This window comes from Vicia villosa, linkage group LG1 (genome assembly GCF_029867415.1).
Source record: "Vicia villosa cultivar HV-30 ecotype Madison, WI linkage group LG1, Vvil1.0, whole genome shotgun sequence".
NCBI classification, from domain to species: Eukaryota; Viridiplantae; Streptophyta; class Magnoliopsida; order Fabales; family Fabaceae; genus Vicia; species Vicia villosa.
The window spans coordinates 142764367-142779289 of NC_081180.1; the positions used below are offsets into that span (position 1 = coordinate 142764367).

General features: G+C 34.2%; 3 protein-coding genes across 3 annotated transcripts; 2 read left to right on the plus strand and 1 right to left on the minus strand.

Annotated features, from left to right (window-relative positions):
• Window positions 1–1393: 1393 nt before the first annotated feature.
• LOC131644361 (uncharacterized protein At5g64816) lies at window positions 1394–2430 on the plus strand. Its single transcript, XM_058914843.1, has 2 exons — window positions 1394–1452; window positions 1810–2430. Exon 2 carries the CDS (start codon window positions 1861–1863, stop codon window positions 2236–2238), a length of 378 nt encoding a protein of 125 aa, XP_058770826.1. The 5' UTR covers window positions 1394–1452; window positions 1810–1860; the 3' UTR covers window positions 2239–2430.
• A 611-nt stretch (window positions 2431–3041) lies between these two features.
• LOC131644360 (acid phosphatase 1-like) lies at window positions 3042–4354 on the minus strand. The gene is made up of 3 exons (XM_058914842.1): window positions 3779–4354; window positions 3463–3672; window positions 3042–3373 (listed from the first exon to the last, which is right to left on the minus strand). The coding sequence occupies exons 1-3, from the start codon at window positions 4171–4173 to the stop codon at window positions 3196–3198; spliced, it is 783 nt and encodes a 260-aa protein (XP_058770825.1). The 5' UTR covers window positions 4174–4354; the 3' UTR covers window positions 3042–3195.
• A 7625-nt stretch (window positions 4355–11979) lies between these two features.
• Window positions 11980–14565, plus strand: LOC131618525 (ribosome biogenesis protein BRX1 homolog 2-like). The gene is made up of 7 exons (XM_058889733.1): window positions 11980–12456; window positions 12569–12647; window positions 12797–12921; window positions 13173–13274; window positions 13484–13552; window positions 13639–13737; window positions 13845–14565. Exons 1-7 carry the CDS (start codon window positions 12094–12096, stop codon window positions 13974–13976), a joined length of 969 nt encoding a protein of 322 aa, XP_058745716.1. The 5' UTR covers window positions 11980–12093; the 3' UTR covers window positions 13977–14565.
• The last annotated feature ends 358 nt before the right edge of the window (window positions 14566–14923 follow it).

The following is a 14923-nucleotide window of genomic DNA, read 5'->3' on the forward strand; positions in this document are numbered from 1 at the left end:
ACCCATCAAAAGAAATGCCAGCGGTGATATTGATAACCACAAAGCTTAGTTAGTATTAAATGGAACCGATTATTATAAATCTTGGTAGTAATATAATTTATTTTATTTACATTCAATTAAATTATATCACAATATGCACGATTCTATTGTTCCACCACACATTCAAATGCATTATAAATGTTTAGGAGTAGGCAACAAAAGAAGAATAACAAAAGGGAAATAGAAAGAAGAAGGTCAAAGGTGAAGTATTGTTAAAGAAATCGAAACATATGACATTTAACTTCTTTTTTCTAATCTTTATTGTACAACTACTATAAGTAAGAGTAGCTAATTTCTATTTTGTTGGGGGTTAGATGTATTCCATATTCATGTATCAATCATGATCGTGGTATTTTATGTAAAGTTAATTATACTTTAATATTGATAAACTTATTCATGCTTAATGCTTGTTTTAGAATAGCTAACTAGAATATGTTTTTATAATTTTGGAATGATATTTAGAAATAACTTTTATCATTAGATTCAAGATATTCATTGTTGAAAGCTAAAGTCTAGAGATAGATTTAGTTCGAGCATCCACATATACTAACAAATCTTGGTGACATCATATTAATTAATAGGATGAGAGATCGTTTATTAGATAATATAACTAATTTCACGATGTTAATTTAGATAAGCAACAAATGGAAAGCGATAACGGTAATATTAATCGTTGATTGAAAATGCATATTACTTGTTAAGATAGTAAATGAATACAAAACTATAAAATCTAATTCAAACAAGCTTTTTCATCTATCAGAACTCAAATCTTATTTATAGTTAATTCAGTATTAAGTTTTCAACACAAACAAACTTTTACGACTCTTATTTTAAAATGACAAAAATATTAAACAACTTTTGAAATTGCACCAACCTCTATAGACAAGATAAATTAAATACTTGTTCTACGATACATATCTTATACTTTGTGATATTTTCGATGTACTTTGGTGATTCTCACTCTTATTTCATTTAAAGAATAAAATCATAATTATAGTTAATATTAGTGTCACTTGAGTTAAATTTTAGAGCATTTAATTTTTATTTTAATTTCAAAAAATAAAAAAGATTTTGTTTATTTATTGATAAATTTTAAAAAAAAATGCTAACGAATGCCTCTAAAAACTTTAAAAAGATAAGTTTTTTTAAAAATAAATATATTCAAAATTTAAAAAAAATATTTAAATTTTTTAATGAGTCTCAAGATATTTTTTTTGAAAAAGTCCGGAGAACATTTGCTAATATGACTCTTCTTAAAAAAAAGATATTAACTGATTGAATAATAAATAAAATTATATTTTGATATATTTGATATTTAAAAAAGAAAACAATAAGATAGTACATTCGAATATAACTTAAAACACATTGATGGTACCGTTCCGTCTTTCTCCGTTAGTGTCTTCCTACCCGCTGGTTAGTATCACTTTCATCCCTTCTTCTTTCTTCTTAACCCCTTTCTCACCATTCTATCACTTCATCATTTTCATTTCTACTTATTTCTGATTCAATCATAATTTCTAATTTATTCTAAAACATATAATTCATTATCTGTCGTTATTACGATTTAATAAAAATTGGGTTCCACTGTTTGTAATTATCGATTTTTTAAACTGTTTTGTTTTGTTTTGTTTTTTTCATTCGTGAAATTATAACTTAGTGTTGTATTATATACTAACTTTCTCGTAATTCTTACTTTTCAATTACATTACATGATGAACTTAGGTTCTTTGTTGTAATTAGGTTTGTTTGTTTTGTTTACATTGTGTGCAGCATCGTGTGAATTACAAGAGCGGTTGAAGTTTTGTAGATTTTATTAGTTAGATGGGTGAAATTTGGTGGTCAATTTTGGGGGCAGCAATCCCTGTAGTTATTGCAGGACAGGCATTTAGAGTGAAGAAAAAGAATGCGGAAGAGGAGAGATTAGCGAGCGCAAGGGGAAGAGAAAGGAGTTCCGATGAAATTTTCGTCTGCGAAAGAGTCTGCACTTCAAAGAGGATGTTGAAAAAGGTTGGTTCTTTCTCAAAAGATCCCATTCCTGATACTTGTGTTACTGTTTGTGGTGTGTCTGATCTTGATGCGTGTGCTGATGCTTGTGCTCGCACTGTTTGTGTTAACCAACATCAAGTTCCGAATTGGAATGACATATGTCTTAGGAGATGCCAGAGTGAGTGCCTTAAACTGTCGTCTCAATCTTCTTAGAAGTTAGTTAGTTGCATTTAGGCGATGAAATATGTACTCTTATGTTTCGAGTTTTGTAATGTTGGATAATGTTTCGGCTCATAACGCCAATTGCTGAATGCAGATTTATTATAAACAATTATCACACTCGTTACTGAAAAGTTAGGAGTTGTTTGTGTATTACTTTTATGGTGTAAATTTACAATTTTTAAATTGTGTTATGTGGATGAATACTTTACTTAGTAGAGCTAACTCGGGAGGATTTGAGTCTGCTCTCACCGGTTTAGGTTTTTAACAACTAAGATCCGGTATATAGTTCATTGTACACCTTTTTGGACTTGGCACTTATAATGAAAAGCTAATGTAGTAGTAACTAGGAAGTTAGAAGACACTGAAATGGGTGGATGCCAAGCTTAGCATAAGCATTTTCTCGAGAGTTCTTCAGCAGATATCATTTTACTTTGTCGTCAGCTTAGTGATAGAGCCAAAAATACATTGAGAGGTGTGATTTGTAGACTTAATGTTTGATGAGTTCAAAACAGATTGATGGTCAGGTAGATTGGAGATTTGTTGAGATGAAAATGTTTGGAAGTTACGAGAGCTTATCTAACGATAGTTCTAGTAGCGATGCGTCTAGTGCCAGTGGTGTTGAGCTTAACAATTGGAGAAGTTCAGGTTCTTTTCTTCTCGAGTGAATAATGGATTTTTAGTTTTGAGAGGATTTGATCAAAGATAAACTTGCTCTAATAAATGAGGCCATGTTTGAAGAATATCAAAATCTAAGCATGGTGGTCGAAGAAGAAAATGGATTTGCAAATAAGAGATTCTCATACAGTGCTTATTCACCAAGCAACACTTATTCAATCACAACCATCAATATTTTCTTAAAACATCTAACAAGTACAAGCATTTGTTCCTCAATCACTCAATGTAGTATTTCATATATGTAGAAGCAATACTGTTACCGTAGATGATAATTTAGGCAACATAGTACATTGGGTTTGGAAATTTGAATGCTCTTATACCGCTAGGATTCCCCTCAAAGCTACTGAATTGGTCACCTAAGATTCCCCAAATGCGATAACCATTACTAGTTAACTGTTTTCTCACTTGCGACTTGTATTCTGCCACTGACGCCAATTCATTAGCAGGATCTCTGCAATGGAAGGAAAAGGAAAGGGATTTTAGTTTGATTATTAGAATCAGTTAGATATGTAAAGAGAGTAAGAGTTAAGTTTTACTAACCTCAAAATAAGACTTGTCCACCCGTAATAACCGACATTGACAAGGTTATCAATTGTTGCTGATCTGAGATACTCCCTTCTCCCAGAAATCAAAATGATCTGAATTCCTCTTGATTTAATCTCTTTGAAGAGCCTCAATGAATAATCAAGAGCAGGGGCTTTACCCTTGCTCATCCATTCCTCCAAAGCCGTCACGTTTATTTTCTTTCCCCTGTTGTCAATAAAAGCCTCATCAGATTAAGCAACATCAAATCATCAGTAAACAGTTAACATGAAACGATTAGTAGAGACTAAGATGGATTCTGAATAATCCATACAGATTATTCTTGTAGAAAGGAACCGTAGAAAGAAGAGTATCATCAATGTCGAAAATCCAAGCATCTTGACCATCTTTCTTCAGATTGCAGCTAGTACTAAGATAAACCAAACATTCTTCAGTTGTCCTTTCCGAGTCTACACTGTATTGAGTAGACCTAACATATTTACCAATGTATTCAGTGCATTCTTCCGGCACAACCTGGAAGTCTCGGATATTATGCAGCTCAACGTTGATTCTCCAACTCTCGCAATAATTCTTCAAACTGATCTTCAGTCCATTGTGTGTCTTCTGTTTTAATATGTTCCAGTCTGCAACTGTTACAGGAACCAAAAGACATACAAAAACTAAACAGAAAACAAGTGATTTCTCCATTCTTTCTTGACCAAAAAACATGTAATGATATGGAGAATACTGGGAAATAAATGGACCAAAGTATTCCTTTTTTGTGCGTGTGCAGTAGATCCAGGTCACATCACATGCGTCTGAGGGCACATAGTGCTACAAACGTTCATGTGCACCATCATCTCCATGCTGTCATGGTTGACAAAACCAAAAATCGAGAATTTAAATAGAATTGTTTATTTTGATGTGAAAGATACTTCTAACTGCATACAAGATGACAAGAATAACATGCTTGCATTTTCCTGTCACAGATCACAGATAGGTTAACTGTTGAATCACAACATAATCCATACATTGAAAATTTGTTTAATATTTCAATTAAAATATGAGAACCAGATCATATGACAGAATGTTTTTTCTTTGAATTTTGGCTTTTTTGTGTTGCATGAATTTCTAGATTTTTTACCTATGAAAACAATAATTCAAGAGTTTGAACTTTATTATTAAATATTTTAACATTTAATGTTAAAATTATTTTATTAGTTTTTTTTTTAATTTACCGTAGGTATAATTATTTTTCAAAATGTATTGAAGTTATTTATTACTAAATCATTAATATCATAGTTAGCCACCTAAAAATCATTAATGCTATAGAGTTGCCAGTAAACTGAGTTCGATTGACATCCACATAAAAAAAAAGCAATGGTCCATGGAAATACAACTTTTGAAAGAAACATTGAAATAAAAAGTATATTTAAAATAGTGAAGAAAACAAAAGGATTTTATATGCAAACTTAACAGGTCATATCATAGATCTCAAATGGTTATACAACTTTTTGGGTGTTTAAGAGGTTTTATGTGTACAATTTTACTAAAATGTGTTTAATAAAAATTTGAATTTTCGAAAAGTTAGTGCTTTTTTAGTTTTTCGGATTAATATATTGGTTTTTTAATTTTTTTTTGAGTTTTCTCCATAATTTTTTAAATATTTATTGTATTTTTTAAAAAAAGGGGTATAAAAGCATATAATTTACACATGTTTTTTTTTAAAAAAATGTATAATCATAATTTGCTTTCAAAAATATGATTTTATACTTGTTTTTTTTTTCCTAAAAATCTGGTATAAATTCATGTTTTTTTATATTAATTTTTCAAATATCTAGTATAAAATCATAAATTTTTAAAGCATATCAATTTTTTCAAATATTTGAAAGAATATGAAAAAAATGTCAAAAATCTGATTTTATTAGCTTCGTTTAATTTATTTGTCTATTAGATATGAACTACCAGATTTTTGAAAATTACATAACATATCGGATTTATAAAAAAAAAAAACCAATAGTGTTAACTTCGTTTTTATATAGGCCTACCCAGTTTTTTGAAAATTAACATGGTTTCACCTGGGTTTCTTAAAAGTTCTGGTAAAAATGAACATCTGATTTTTCAATTGACCAATCAGATTTACCGCGTAGAGAGAGAAAATTTCAATACCTTATTAGTGAAAAATGAGAAAGGTAATTTAGTCAATATGAAAATTTGGGGTGCTTGATTTAATTGAAGGGGTGTCATGACAAAAAAAACTCGTGTTTTCACTGATATGCACTAAGAATATTGCAACGAAAGGATGACAAACTAGTTGCTCATAATTGTCACTAAGCCAAGTCTTATTACCAAAGGTTCTTCGTAGCCAATTAACTTATGAGCTTCAGTGTTTCATTTTCTACTGATGTGATGCGTCCGCAAGTGCACGAAAATATCGAAATAATATATAAGATTGTCGAACCCACAGAGATCAATAGTCAATCTACCGCTATCTACTATTGTTTTGTAAATCTAAGACTATCACAAAAGATTTTTAGTTGCAAAAATAAGAAACAAAATTTAAACGAGGAAATAAAACTTTAGCAGAAATATTAAATAACGAGACACCGATATGTAACTCGCATCATACGTCGGAGACTCAGTCAAATGTTGGTGTAAAATGTGTCAAAATACTTTTCAACAGAAAATAATAATTTAAAAGACTTTATCTCACATAGTCGTGCTATTGACTCTGACTATACTCTTAAACCAAAATGCTCCGTTGTCGCTCACTCATTTGAATTAAAAGTAATTTTTGGAAATTAATAAGTTCTAATTAATCCTAAAGCGCTTTCGCCGTGTTTAGGATTAATGCCTAGTTTCTACTATCCGGTTAAAATCTCAAACTATCGCTCTATTGACCATAACTTTTATTGGCTTTTTAACTCTCGTTACAAAAACCGTTTTAATTTTAGAATTAGAAACTAAATCCAGAAAAATAGTTTATAGAAGTTAACGCCAATTATTACTGAATCCTGTCCGAATGACTTTTATCACATACTGGTATCAAATGATTTAGCCGGACATAGTTTTAAACACAATGATGCTATTGCGATTATTAAACATGAAACAAAACATGATTTTGAAAACAATAATTAATTTATGCTTGGTTATAACAATACGGGACAACAACATATAAACGCTATCGAAACAATCATAAACAAATAAAAAAGCAATTAAATAGAACCTCGAGATAATGCCAAAAACAAAAACTGAAATAATCTTCAGAAAATATTCTTTGTATACAATAACAAAATTGGATTTAGATTATGCAGGCACGCTTGATAATATTTAGATTATGCAGGCACGCTTGATAATCCAAGTGCATAATACAATTGAAATGCCTGAAAAACTAGAGTTGTGATAGTCTCTTGATGTGGAAGACTATCACTTTTACATGATGGATTTTTCTGCCTAAAATTATTCTCTGCGAAATAATACTCAGAACTGCGAACCCCCTAAACTGAAGATGAGCTCTCAAATTTATACTCAACTCCTGGCGTAAAAATCTCAAACAAATCCGTAACACCCGGACAGTTGGGTTGAACAAGGATTCCGGGACTTGGAGAACATGAAGGCCGCGAAGTCTGAGTGGAAGGAGAAAATTTAGGAGAGCACGGGCTTCATAACAGGTGTCATGTGTGGGGTGGTAGGCGCCACACCCTTGGGGGTGGCAGGAGCCACATATTGTGGTAGTGGGCGCCTCACCCTTGGTGGTGATAGGTGCCACGTGTTGTGGTGGTGGGTGCCACATTTCCTTCTTGTCACAACTTTTACTTGTAAATATTTATTTATTTTTTCTTTTCACTCAAATTTTACTTGAGGTTCCTGAAATAGGACAATAATACCGGCATAACAAGACATAAATAAACAAAAACGAGATTAAAATCCACGCGAGTCAAGTCAAATATACGATATAATTTCGCGTTATCATAAAGTTAACTACAACATAAGTAAAAACAAACATAGAAACATTACAGATATAACTGGTTCCATTGCTGCTACAAAATGTTATCCTTCGATACACTCCACAAGAATGTAGGGGTGCTTTTTGTACTTATACAAGGGTGCTTTTTATACATATACACAAGAATGTAAGGGTGTACAAAGGATGTAATTGAGTATAGATAAGAATTGAAAAAACAAATGGAATTGCTTAAGGCACCTTAAAAGCTGCTTCCTCACTTTAGAGAAAAATAAAAAATATTCCTAGAATTCAGAAACGCATGTCCCCACACAACTCATTCGTTTTTGAGTCACAATCATTTATTTGGTTGAGTTTAATTTGGAAATGCATCTCGGTACATGTTACAAAAGTGTATTTCTAAAACCTACTAAATTAAAAATAAATTAGAAATAGATGATAAGCTTCAAACTCATCTCCAAGATCTGGGATAAGTCACTAGTTGCCACGAAACTAACGAACATTACCACATCACACCAAATGATGCATGTGCAATTACCAACAAGTATATGCAATTAAGACCATCTGCAAATCTTAATCATACAAGCATATATCACACCATTCATCACATATGAATTATCTCACCTTTTGCACCAACATACATATATCATGTCATCAATCACATATGAAAACATCTTCATAGTACTCACCAAATCAACACATCACAATTAACATGTAAAAACCAAGCTCAACAATGCTAATCTCAACCAATTTTAATTCACAATATACATATACATAAAATTCAAGTATTATGTTCATACAAAGAATTATCTCAAAAACCATCCAAGCATATTCAAAAAATTCATGACAAATCAATAGCATACAAGATTCAGTTCATTTCATGAAAATATAAAATTTCACATTCTAGATTGCGCTAAGCACTCTATATCGCGCTAAGCCCACTCACAAAAAACCAGAAAAATCGGCTACGGAACATATATGTTTTCCCATGATTTCCACCATGGAAACTCATCCAAACAGCCATAGTTCATGGACTAAAAGCATAATAACATGTATTCATTAAGAATCAATACTATCATCAAAACATGAATCAAGCATCGATTTCATGGATTCCACGCCAAAACTAACAGGTCAAAACTTAGAAATTGAAATCCCAAATCCTACACATGTTACTACCCATTACATATATCACATACCCCATAATCACATGAAAAACCCACCCTTACCTTGAATGAAGTTCTTCCTTTAGGGTATGTTTGAATTGGTGGTATATGATGGAATGGAGTGGTAATTAACGAGGTTCCATTGTTTGGTTTTGCAAATAATCAATGGAATGGAATGGAACATGATTGAATCAATTCCATCCTATTCCATCCAATTCTCTATTTTTTGTTCCATCCAATTTGGGGTGTATGGGATGGAATGAAAGATTTTTAAAAATTAATCAAACAATGGAATGTGATCTATATTCCATTCCGCTCCGCTCCACTCCGCTCCGTCATATTCCGCTCCACTCCGCTCCGTTATGTTCCATTAATCCAAACATAGCCTTAGGGTTTCTTCTTCTTCTTCTTCTCTTCCCCTTCTCTTCTCTCTCTCCTCTTTTCCTCTTTTCTTCACTACTCTTTCTAATTTCTATTTCTCTTATTTTGTTAAAACCCTTACTAACATAAATCTCACTAATGGGCTTACTAACTCATACCCCCACCTTTACTCTTCCTATTATTATTAGGCTCAATTACTCATTTATATTATTCTCACACCAATGACCCAACACACATACACATATGTTCACAAAATCACACAATTAATTAATTACTATATTATATAATAATTAATAAAATAAATAACTAATAAAATAACTAGTAAATAAAAATCAGGGTGTTACAAAAGACATCTCAAAAAACGCCTCTTCCTCAATTTCAAATTAAGACAGAAGTGTATTTCTACAGAAGCAATCCTCATGTTGAGTTTAAGCTTCCGGATGGCGCCTCATCTCTCAGCAGCTTGACAGACAAGTTGAATGAATTGTTTCTGAATACTGAGAATAGAAGGGTGAGAAAGATTGAGTTTCATGAATATTGAGTTGATAATAATGGAAGGGTGAAATACAACGTGATTGAGTTAAAGACTAATGAAGACGTGACAACCATGTGGAAATTATTTCCCCGTAGAATAACTAAGGGGCCGATCAAGTTTGATGCGCAAATTTCAAGATCGGCTGACGACATAATTAAGATGTTAAGACGTCCAGGATCATCTGGTAGTAACTAGGTTTTCATGCTAAGTCATTTTTAATATATGATTGTTGTACAATACTGACTTGTGTTATGTTTATCTCCTAATCGAAACATGTAATCGATAAAATATTATGCAATAAAAGTATTGTGATGTGAGAAATAATATGAGTCACATAATATACACAATATATAACTATACAATCAAAATATTTAAATAGGCTCTCCACGAGCTATTTGTGCAACCTGAGCTAATCTTGTGAAAACCTCGCCATCCGGGTTTACAAAACCCCATGAGGTTATCCATAATAATGCAACCATTTAGAGACGCTCCTGGACATCTAAGCTTGGTGCAGGTCGTGGTGGAGGCACGTCGTCAGCCAGTACCACAGGATCAGGAACCTTAGCAACAGAAAGCCATGCAGCATCGGAAGAACATGCAGCAGGTGGTATGAAGCCAGGATGTAATATTGTGACATACCACTCTAGGTAACCACCCTTACACTGCAAATGGTGCTGAACAGTCACTGCCCTAGACCTAATGTCACGAGCAAACTGATGTTGTGGATCTGAAACCATATATCAATGCCCCCATTCAGGAGCCTTCAGAACTAGTTGAGTGATGCCCTGGACATAACCATACTGTTAGAGACACCTCTCAGGCAAGTGTCTAGCCTCCGAGGTCTTCCACCTCATATGCCCTGTATATAATGCAGCGTCGTCGAATGGACGATGGGCCCGATAAGTTGTGTAGGGTGTCAACCCCACCCTAAATCACCTGTCTGGCCATCCATCTCCTCACCCGTGGAGCGTCTGTTGCGACACGCTGCACCCTCCTATCACATATGTTGGGAAAATGCTTGTATATCCAGTACTAGAGAAACAAAAACTAATTAATGTCACGAACAACAATAAAATAAAAACAAATAAGAAATGATCTTATACCTGGAATAGACTTAGATAACCAGCAAGCTTCCTGGTCTCAGGCACAGTCGCAACTCCAACTGTCGTGTAAAGCATGGTTAAGGTAAGAACTCCCCAAGCCTAGCTTGTACTCTCTAGGCTACTGAACAACCAGTGGTATTAGACATCAATGTAAACACCTGACTTATCCGCAAAGAGAGTACATGCCATCAAATGTAGCATGTACGCCCTTGCGGCAGCCTCATACCTCTCTGTATCCACAAGCTTCAGGTACCTATCCCGCATCCAAGAAATCCGAAGGTGAAGTCCCCTGTTAAAATCAAACTCCTTCAGCACGACATCCTCAGAGACCTGCAAATCCTCTACACCCTCAAGTAACGCTGTCGTTTAGTTAATGACAAGACCAATAAATAATTTACCGCTAATGGGGAGATGGAACAATGCGGAGACATCATCCAAAGTGATGATCATCTCCCCAAATGGAAGATGAAATAAGCATGTCTCTGAGTGCCACCGCTCAATAAAAGTAGACAGCAGTGAGGCGTTAAGCATGGTCAAGGAGCAATCGACAAACTCCGACAGACTAAAATCATAAACAATGCGCCTGCCCTGCTCAGGCATCTCACCCAAGGGGAAGTTCTCCAACTTTGACCTATGGGATGCGACCTTCACCGACTGGCGCTCATGTAGGAAACAAAGTTAAATAAATAAATTGTAATCTTTCAACATATCACCGAACCATAATAAATATTTTGCAAATAAAAAGTATAACATATATACCTCTCCCAGCCATACTCTGTATGCAACATGGAAATCATAACCTGCGAGTATAGATCAGTCACTAGGCCCTCCTAGGAAGACTCCATTCGTATAAACAGATGCCTCCGTAGAAGCACGAGTCGTGGCCTTTGTATATGTAGGAGTAGCATCCTCATCGACAGCAGGCACCTCCTCATCCTCAACTGGTACCTCCTCAACAGCAATAGGAGTCTATACCTTCTCCACAGGAACAGACTCCTCTACAACAACTGTGACCTACTCACCCTCCACAGGAACAGACTCCTCCGCAATTACTGAAACCTGATCACCCTCCACAGGAACATGCTCCTCCACAACAGCGTAAACTCTAACAAGTCGGCATCGCGGTGCGCAAAATTGTTGCTGTCCCTGCGTCTGCTCAGTCATCCGTTTCCAATGAGACCGATCAGAGCATATTATCCAATGGGTAGCGGGGAAGTATCTCTCTCAACAACTCTAGTTGAGAAATTTGTGAAGTGGTGGAAATTTTAAATATGATTATAATTTGAGTTTTCACCTCTTTTAAGGGTGTGTCATATATAAGAGGGATGACATGACATCTAGAATCCTAATCCTTTTGAAAAGGCCCGTATAAAACACATTTTTATTTTAACAATTGTTACAAGTAAATACGCCTAGAACCCTAAAACAACGTTCAGCAGCTCTTGGAGTTGCACGAACATCAAAATCGCAGCGAGAACCCTTCCATTTATATTAAAAAAAAACATGGGGAAGAAGAGAAAGCGCAGCGAGAAGACTGAAGCTGCGGCGGTTCCCAAAAAGGATGATGTTGCACCAGAAAGACCAGTCAGAACTCTTTTAGGATGGAAGAATAAAACACAAAACGAGAATGAAAATGAAATTGAGGTCCAGGATAATGGTTCCTCACCTATATTCAGAAACAAAGAGAAAGTCTTGGTCACTTGCTCTAGGCGAATTGTTTTCAGGTACCGACATTTGATGTTGAACATTGTATCGCTCCTGCCTCATTGCAAGAAGGATAACAAGGTTGAATCAAAAGAAACTAAAGGGGCCACATTGAATGAGCTTGTTGAGCTCAAAAACTGTTCCTCTTGTTTATTTTTCGAGGTATTAGGTTTTTCAGTGGCAACTTTGGATTATGTTATGAGGCTGAGCTATGCTGCTGTTGCTGTTGTTGCATAACTGTCTTACTATTTGATTCTGTATATGTGAATTTCAGTGCAGGAAGGCAAAGGATCTTTATCTCTGGATGTCAAAATGCCCGAATGGCCCGTCTGTTAAATTTTTAGTTAGTGCCGGTAATATTCTCGTCTGGTTGATAATTATATATAGTTTTCTTGGATCAGTATTTACTATTTAGTTCTTCATTCTTCTGTTTGAATTATGATTAACTCGCTTTTTCTGAGGCCATTTTACGAGTTTTGGTTTTACCCTCGCGACTTTCCAGTTCACACGATGGAGGAATTGAAGCTAACTGGGAATCACCTAAAAGGTTCCCGCCCACTTTTGACATTTTCATCAAATTTTGAAAAAGATGCATATTGGAAACTGTTGAAAGAGATGTTGTTGCAGGTATTAGTTTTGTGCTTTGTGCTTGTATGAATTACCGGTGTGATTAAAAATTGTTTAATTTGCACTTTTTTGGTGTTTATCTGATCTTGCAGTGTAGTTGTTTGTTACATGTCTTAGGGGTTTCCTAAGCTGTCAACTGTTTACATGAGAAATTCTTCACTGCTATGTTTGGCTCTAGTCATAGTTTAAACAGAGTAGGATGTGAAACAATTTTGAATATTGCTGACATACTCTTTCTTTGCTTCATTCAGATATTTGAAACACCAAAGGACCATAGAAAGGCTAAGCCTTTCCATGACCATGTTTTTGTATTCTCAATAGTTGACGACCATATTTGGTTCCGAAATTATCAGGTTTGTGATTGCTTCTGCACAAGATATAAATATAAATAATTGGTGTAGTGTTTAGAGGCGTCTTAATAAATTAAACAAGATAGAAGTATCATTTTCTGCTAGTACTCTTGCATTTTTGCGAACATAGCTTTGGAATGCTTGTATCATTCTGCTTCATGATGTTTATTGAGCTATTTTGAATAATAAACCACATCTTTATTCCCATGCAGATCTCTGTTCCTCATAATGAGTCAGACAAATTACCTCGAGGAGGCCTTGATAAAATGACATTAATTGAGGTATATAAACTTGTTTATCAGTTTATATTTTGATTTTGCCAATTCCTAAAATTTCCTTTAACCTATTCGTGCAAATACTTGCTTAGGTTGGTCCACGGTTCTGCTTGAATCCAATTAAAATATTTGGTGGCAGTTTTGGAGGTCCAACTCTATATGAGAATCCATTCTATGTGTCGCCAAACCAGGTACCAACCAACATGCTCTCAATTCTCACTCTTAATTTCTCTAGTTTTGTACTGAAAATAACTACATCTTGTTTGTGTTTTTAACCCTTTTACGTCGGTTGGTGTAGATTCGAGCTTTGCAGAAGAAGAAAAAGGCTGGAACCTTTGCAAAGAAGGTCAAAGCAAAGACAAGGAGGAAAAGGCATGAGATGGCAAATCCGCTGGAGCCTGATGAGTTTGCAGATATGTGGAAAGATTAAACTTAAATTCACCTGCTTCTTTTCGCCAAATTTTAGAATGGGCTATTCACCTTAGAGTGGTTTTGTTTGGCATTCCATTCTTTAAAGTGGTTTAGAATTTTAGAATTGCTATTTAGGATGCACTTCTATGTTACCATCAAACTATGATCTGCATCATAAAAGGTACTCCCTCCGTTCCTTTTTAAGTGTCGTTTTAGCAAAAAGCTCTTCAACCAAGATAGTGGATTATTAGAGTTAATTTTCCTATTATACCCTTATTTAATTTTCTCTTTCCAAATAAATTCAATCATACATTCTCTTTTTCCAATAACTAATTGAAAAATTTAAGGTGGGGTTATTAAGAAAATAAGGGTATAAATGACAAATTATAACATTAAATTATAAAACGACACTTAAATAGGAACAAAAAAATTCTTCTAAAACGACACTTAAAAAGGAACGGAGGGAGTAGATTACTGTGATTCTGTAATGTTTTCTTTAATTCATGTGGGGACTATTTCAGGATTTGCTCTACTCTTCCTTTTGCTATAACTATATTCATAAAAATTGCTTGGATGTTAGTATAAATTAACAATTGCATTCCTTTTATAACTTAGTAGCTTGTTTAATAAAGTAAGAGATTGAGTGTGTTCTTTAGGGTCTATTTGGCTTAAGAAATTATGTTTCTGTTTGTTTAACTATCATTTTCTGTGTGGTGCCTCCTTAACATTTTTAACAAAATAAGAGTTTGTTTAACAAAATAAGAGATTGAGTGTGTTCCTTAGGGTCTATTTGGCTTAAGAAATTATGTTTTTGTTTGTTAAACCATCATTTGCAGCGGGCCGAGAGAAAATCTTAGCGACAAGCAGCCTTTTACGCATTACTTGTCTACCATCTTCATCTCTCATTTTCATAATACTTTCTAGCTACTAGCTACAGTGTAAATCTTAAAAGCAATCAAAGCGCAT

Bases quoted from the DNA above. Each gene is read 5' to 3' on its own strand.
- LOC131644360 (XM_058914842.1), bottom strand. From the start codon at position 4,173: ATGTTTTTTGGTCAAGAAAGAATGGAGAAATCACTTGTTTTCTGTTTA. The intron at 3,673-3,778 runs GTATGGATTATT...TATTGACAACAG, and splicing joins CCTTTCTACAAGAATAATCT to GGGAAAGAAAATAAACGTGA. The intron at 3,374-3,462 runs GTTAGTAAAACT...CTTCCATTGCAG, and splicing joins TGGACAAGTCTTATTTTGAG to AGATCCTGCTAATGAATTGG.
- LOC131644361 (XM_058914843.1), top strand. From the start codon at position 1,861: ATGGGTGAAATTTGGTGGTCAATTTTGGGGGCAGCAATCCCTGTAGTT.
- LOC131618525 (XM_058889733.1), top strand. From the start codon at position 12,094: ATGGGGAAGAAGAGAAAGCGCAGCGAGAAGACTGAAGCTGCGGCGGTT. The intron at 12,648-12,796 runs GTAATATTCTCG...GCGACTTTCCAG, and splicing joins TAAATTTTTAGTTAGTGCCG to TTCACACGATGGAGGAATTG. The intron at 12,922-13,172 runs GTATTAGTTTTG...TGCTTCATTCAG, and splicing joins TGAAAGAGATGTTGTTGCAG to ATATTTGAAACACCAAAGGA.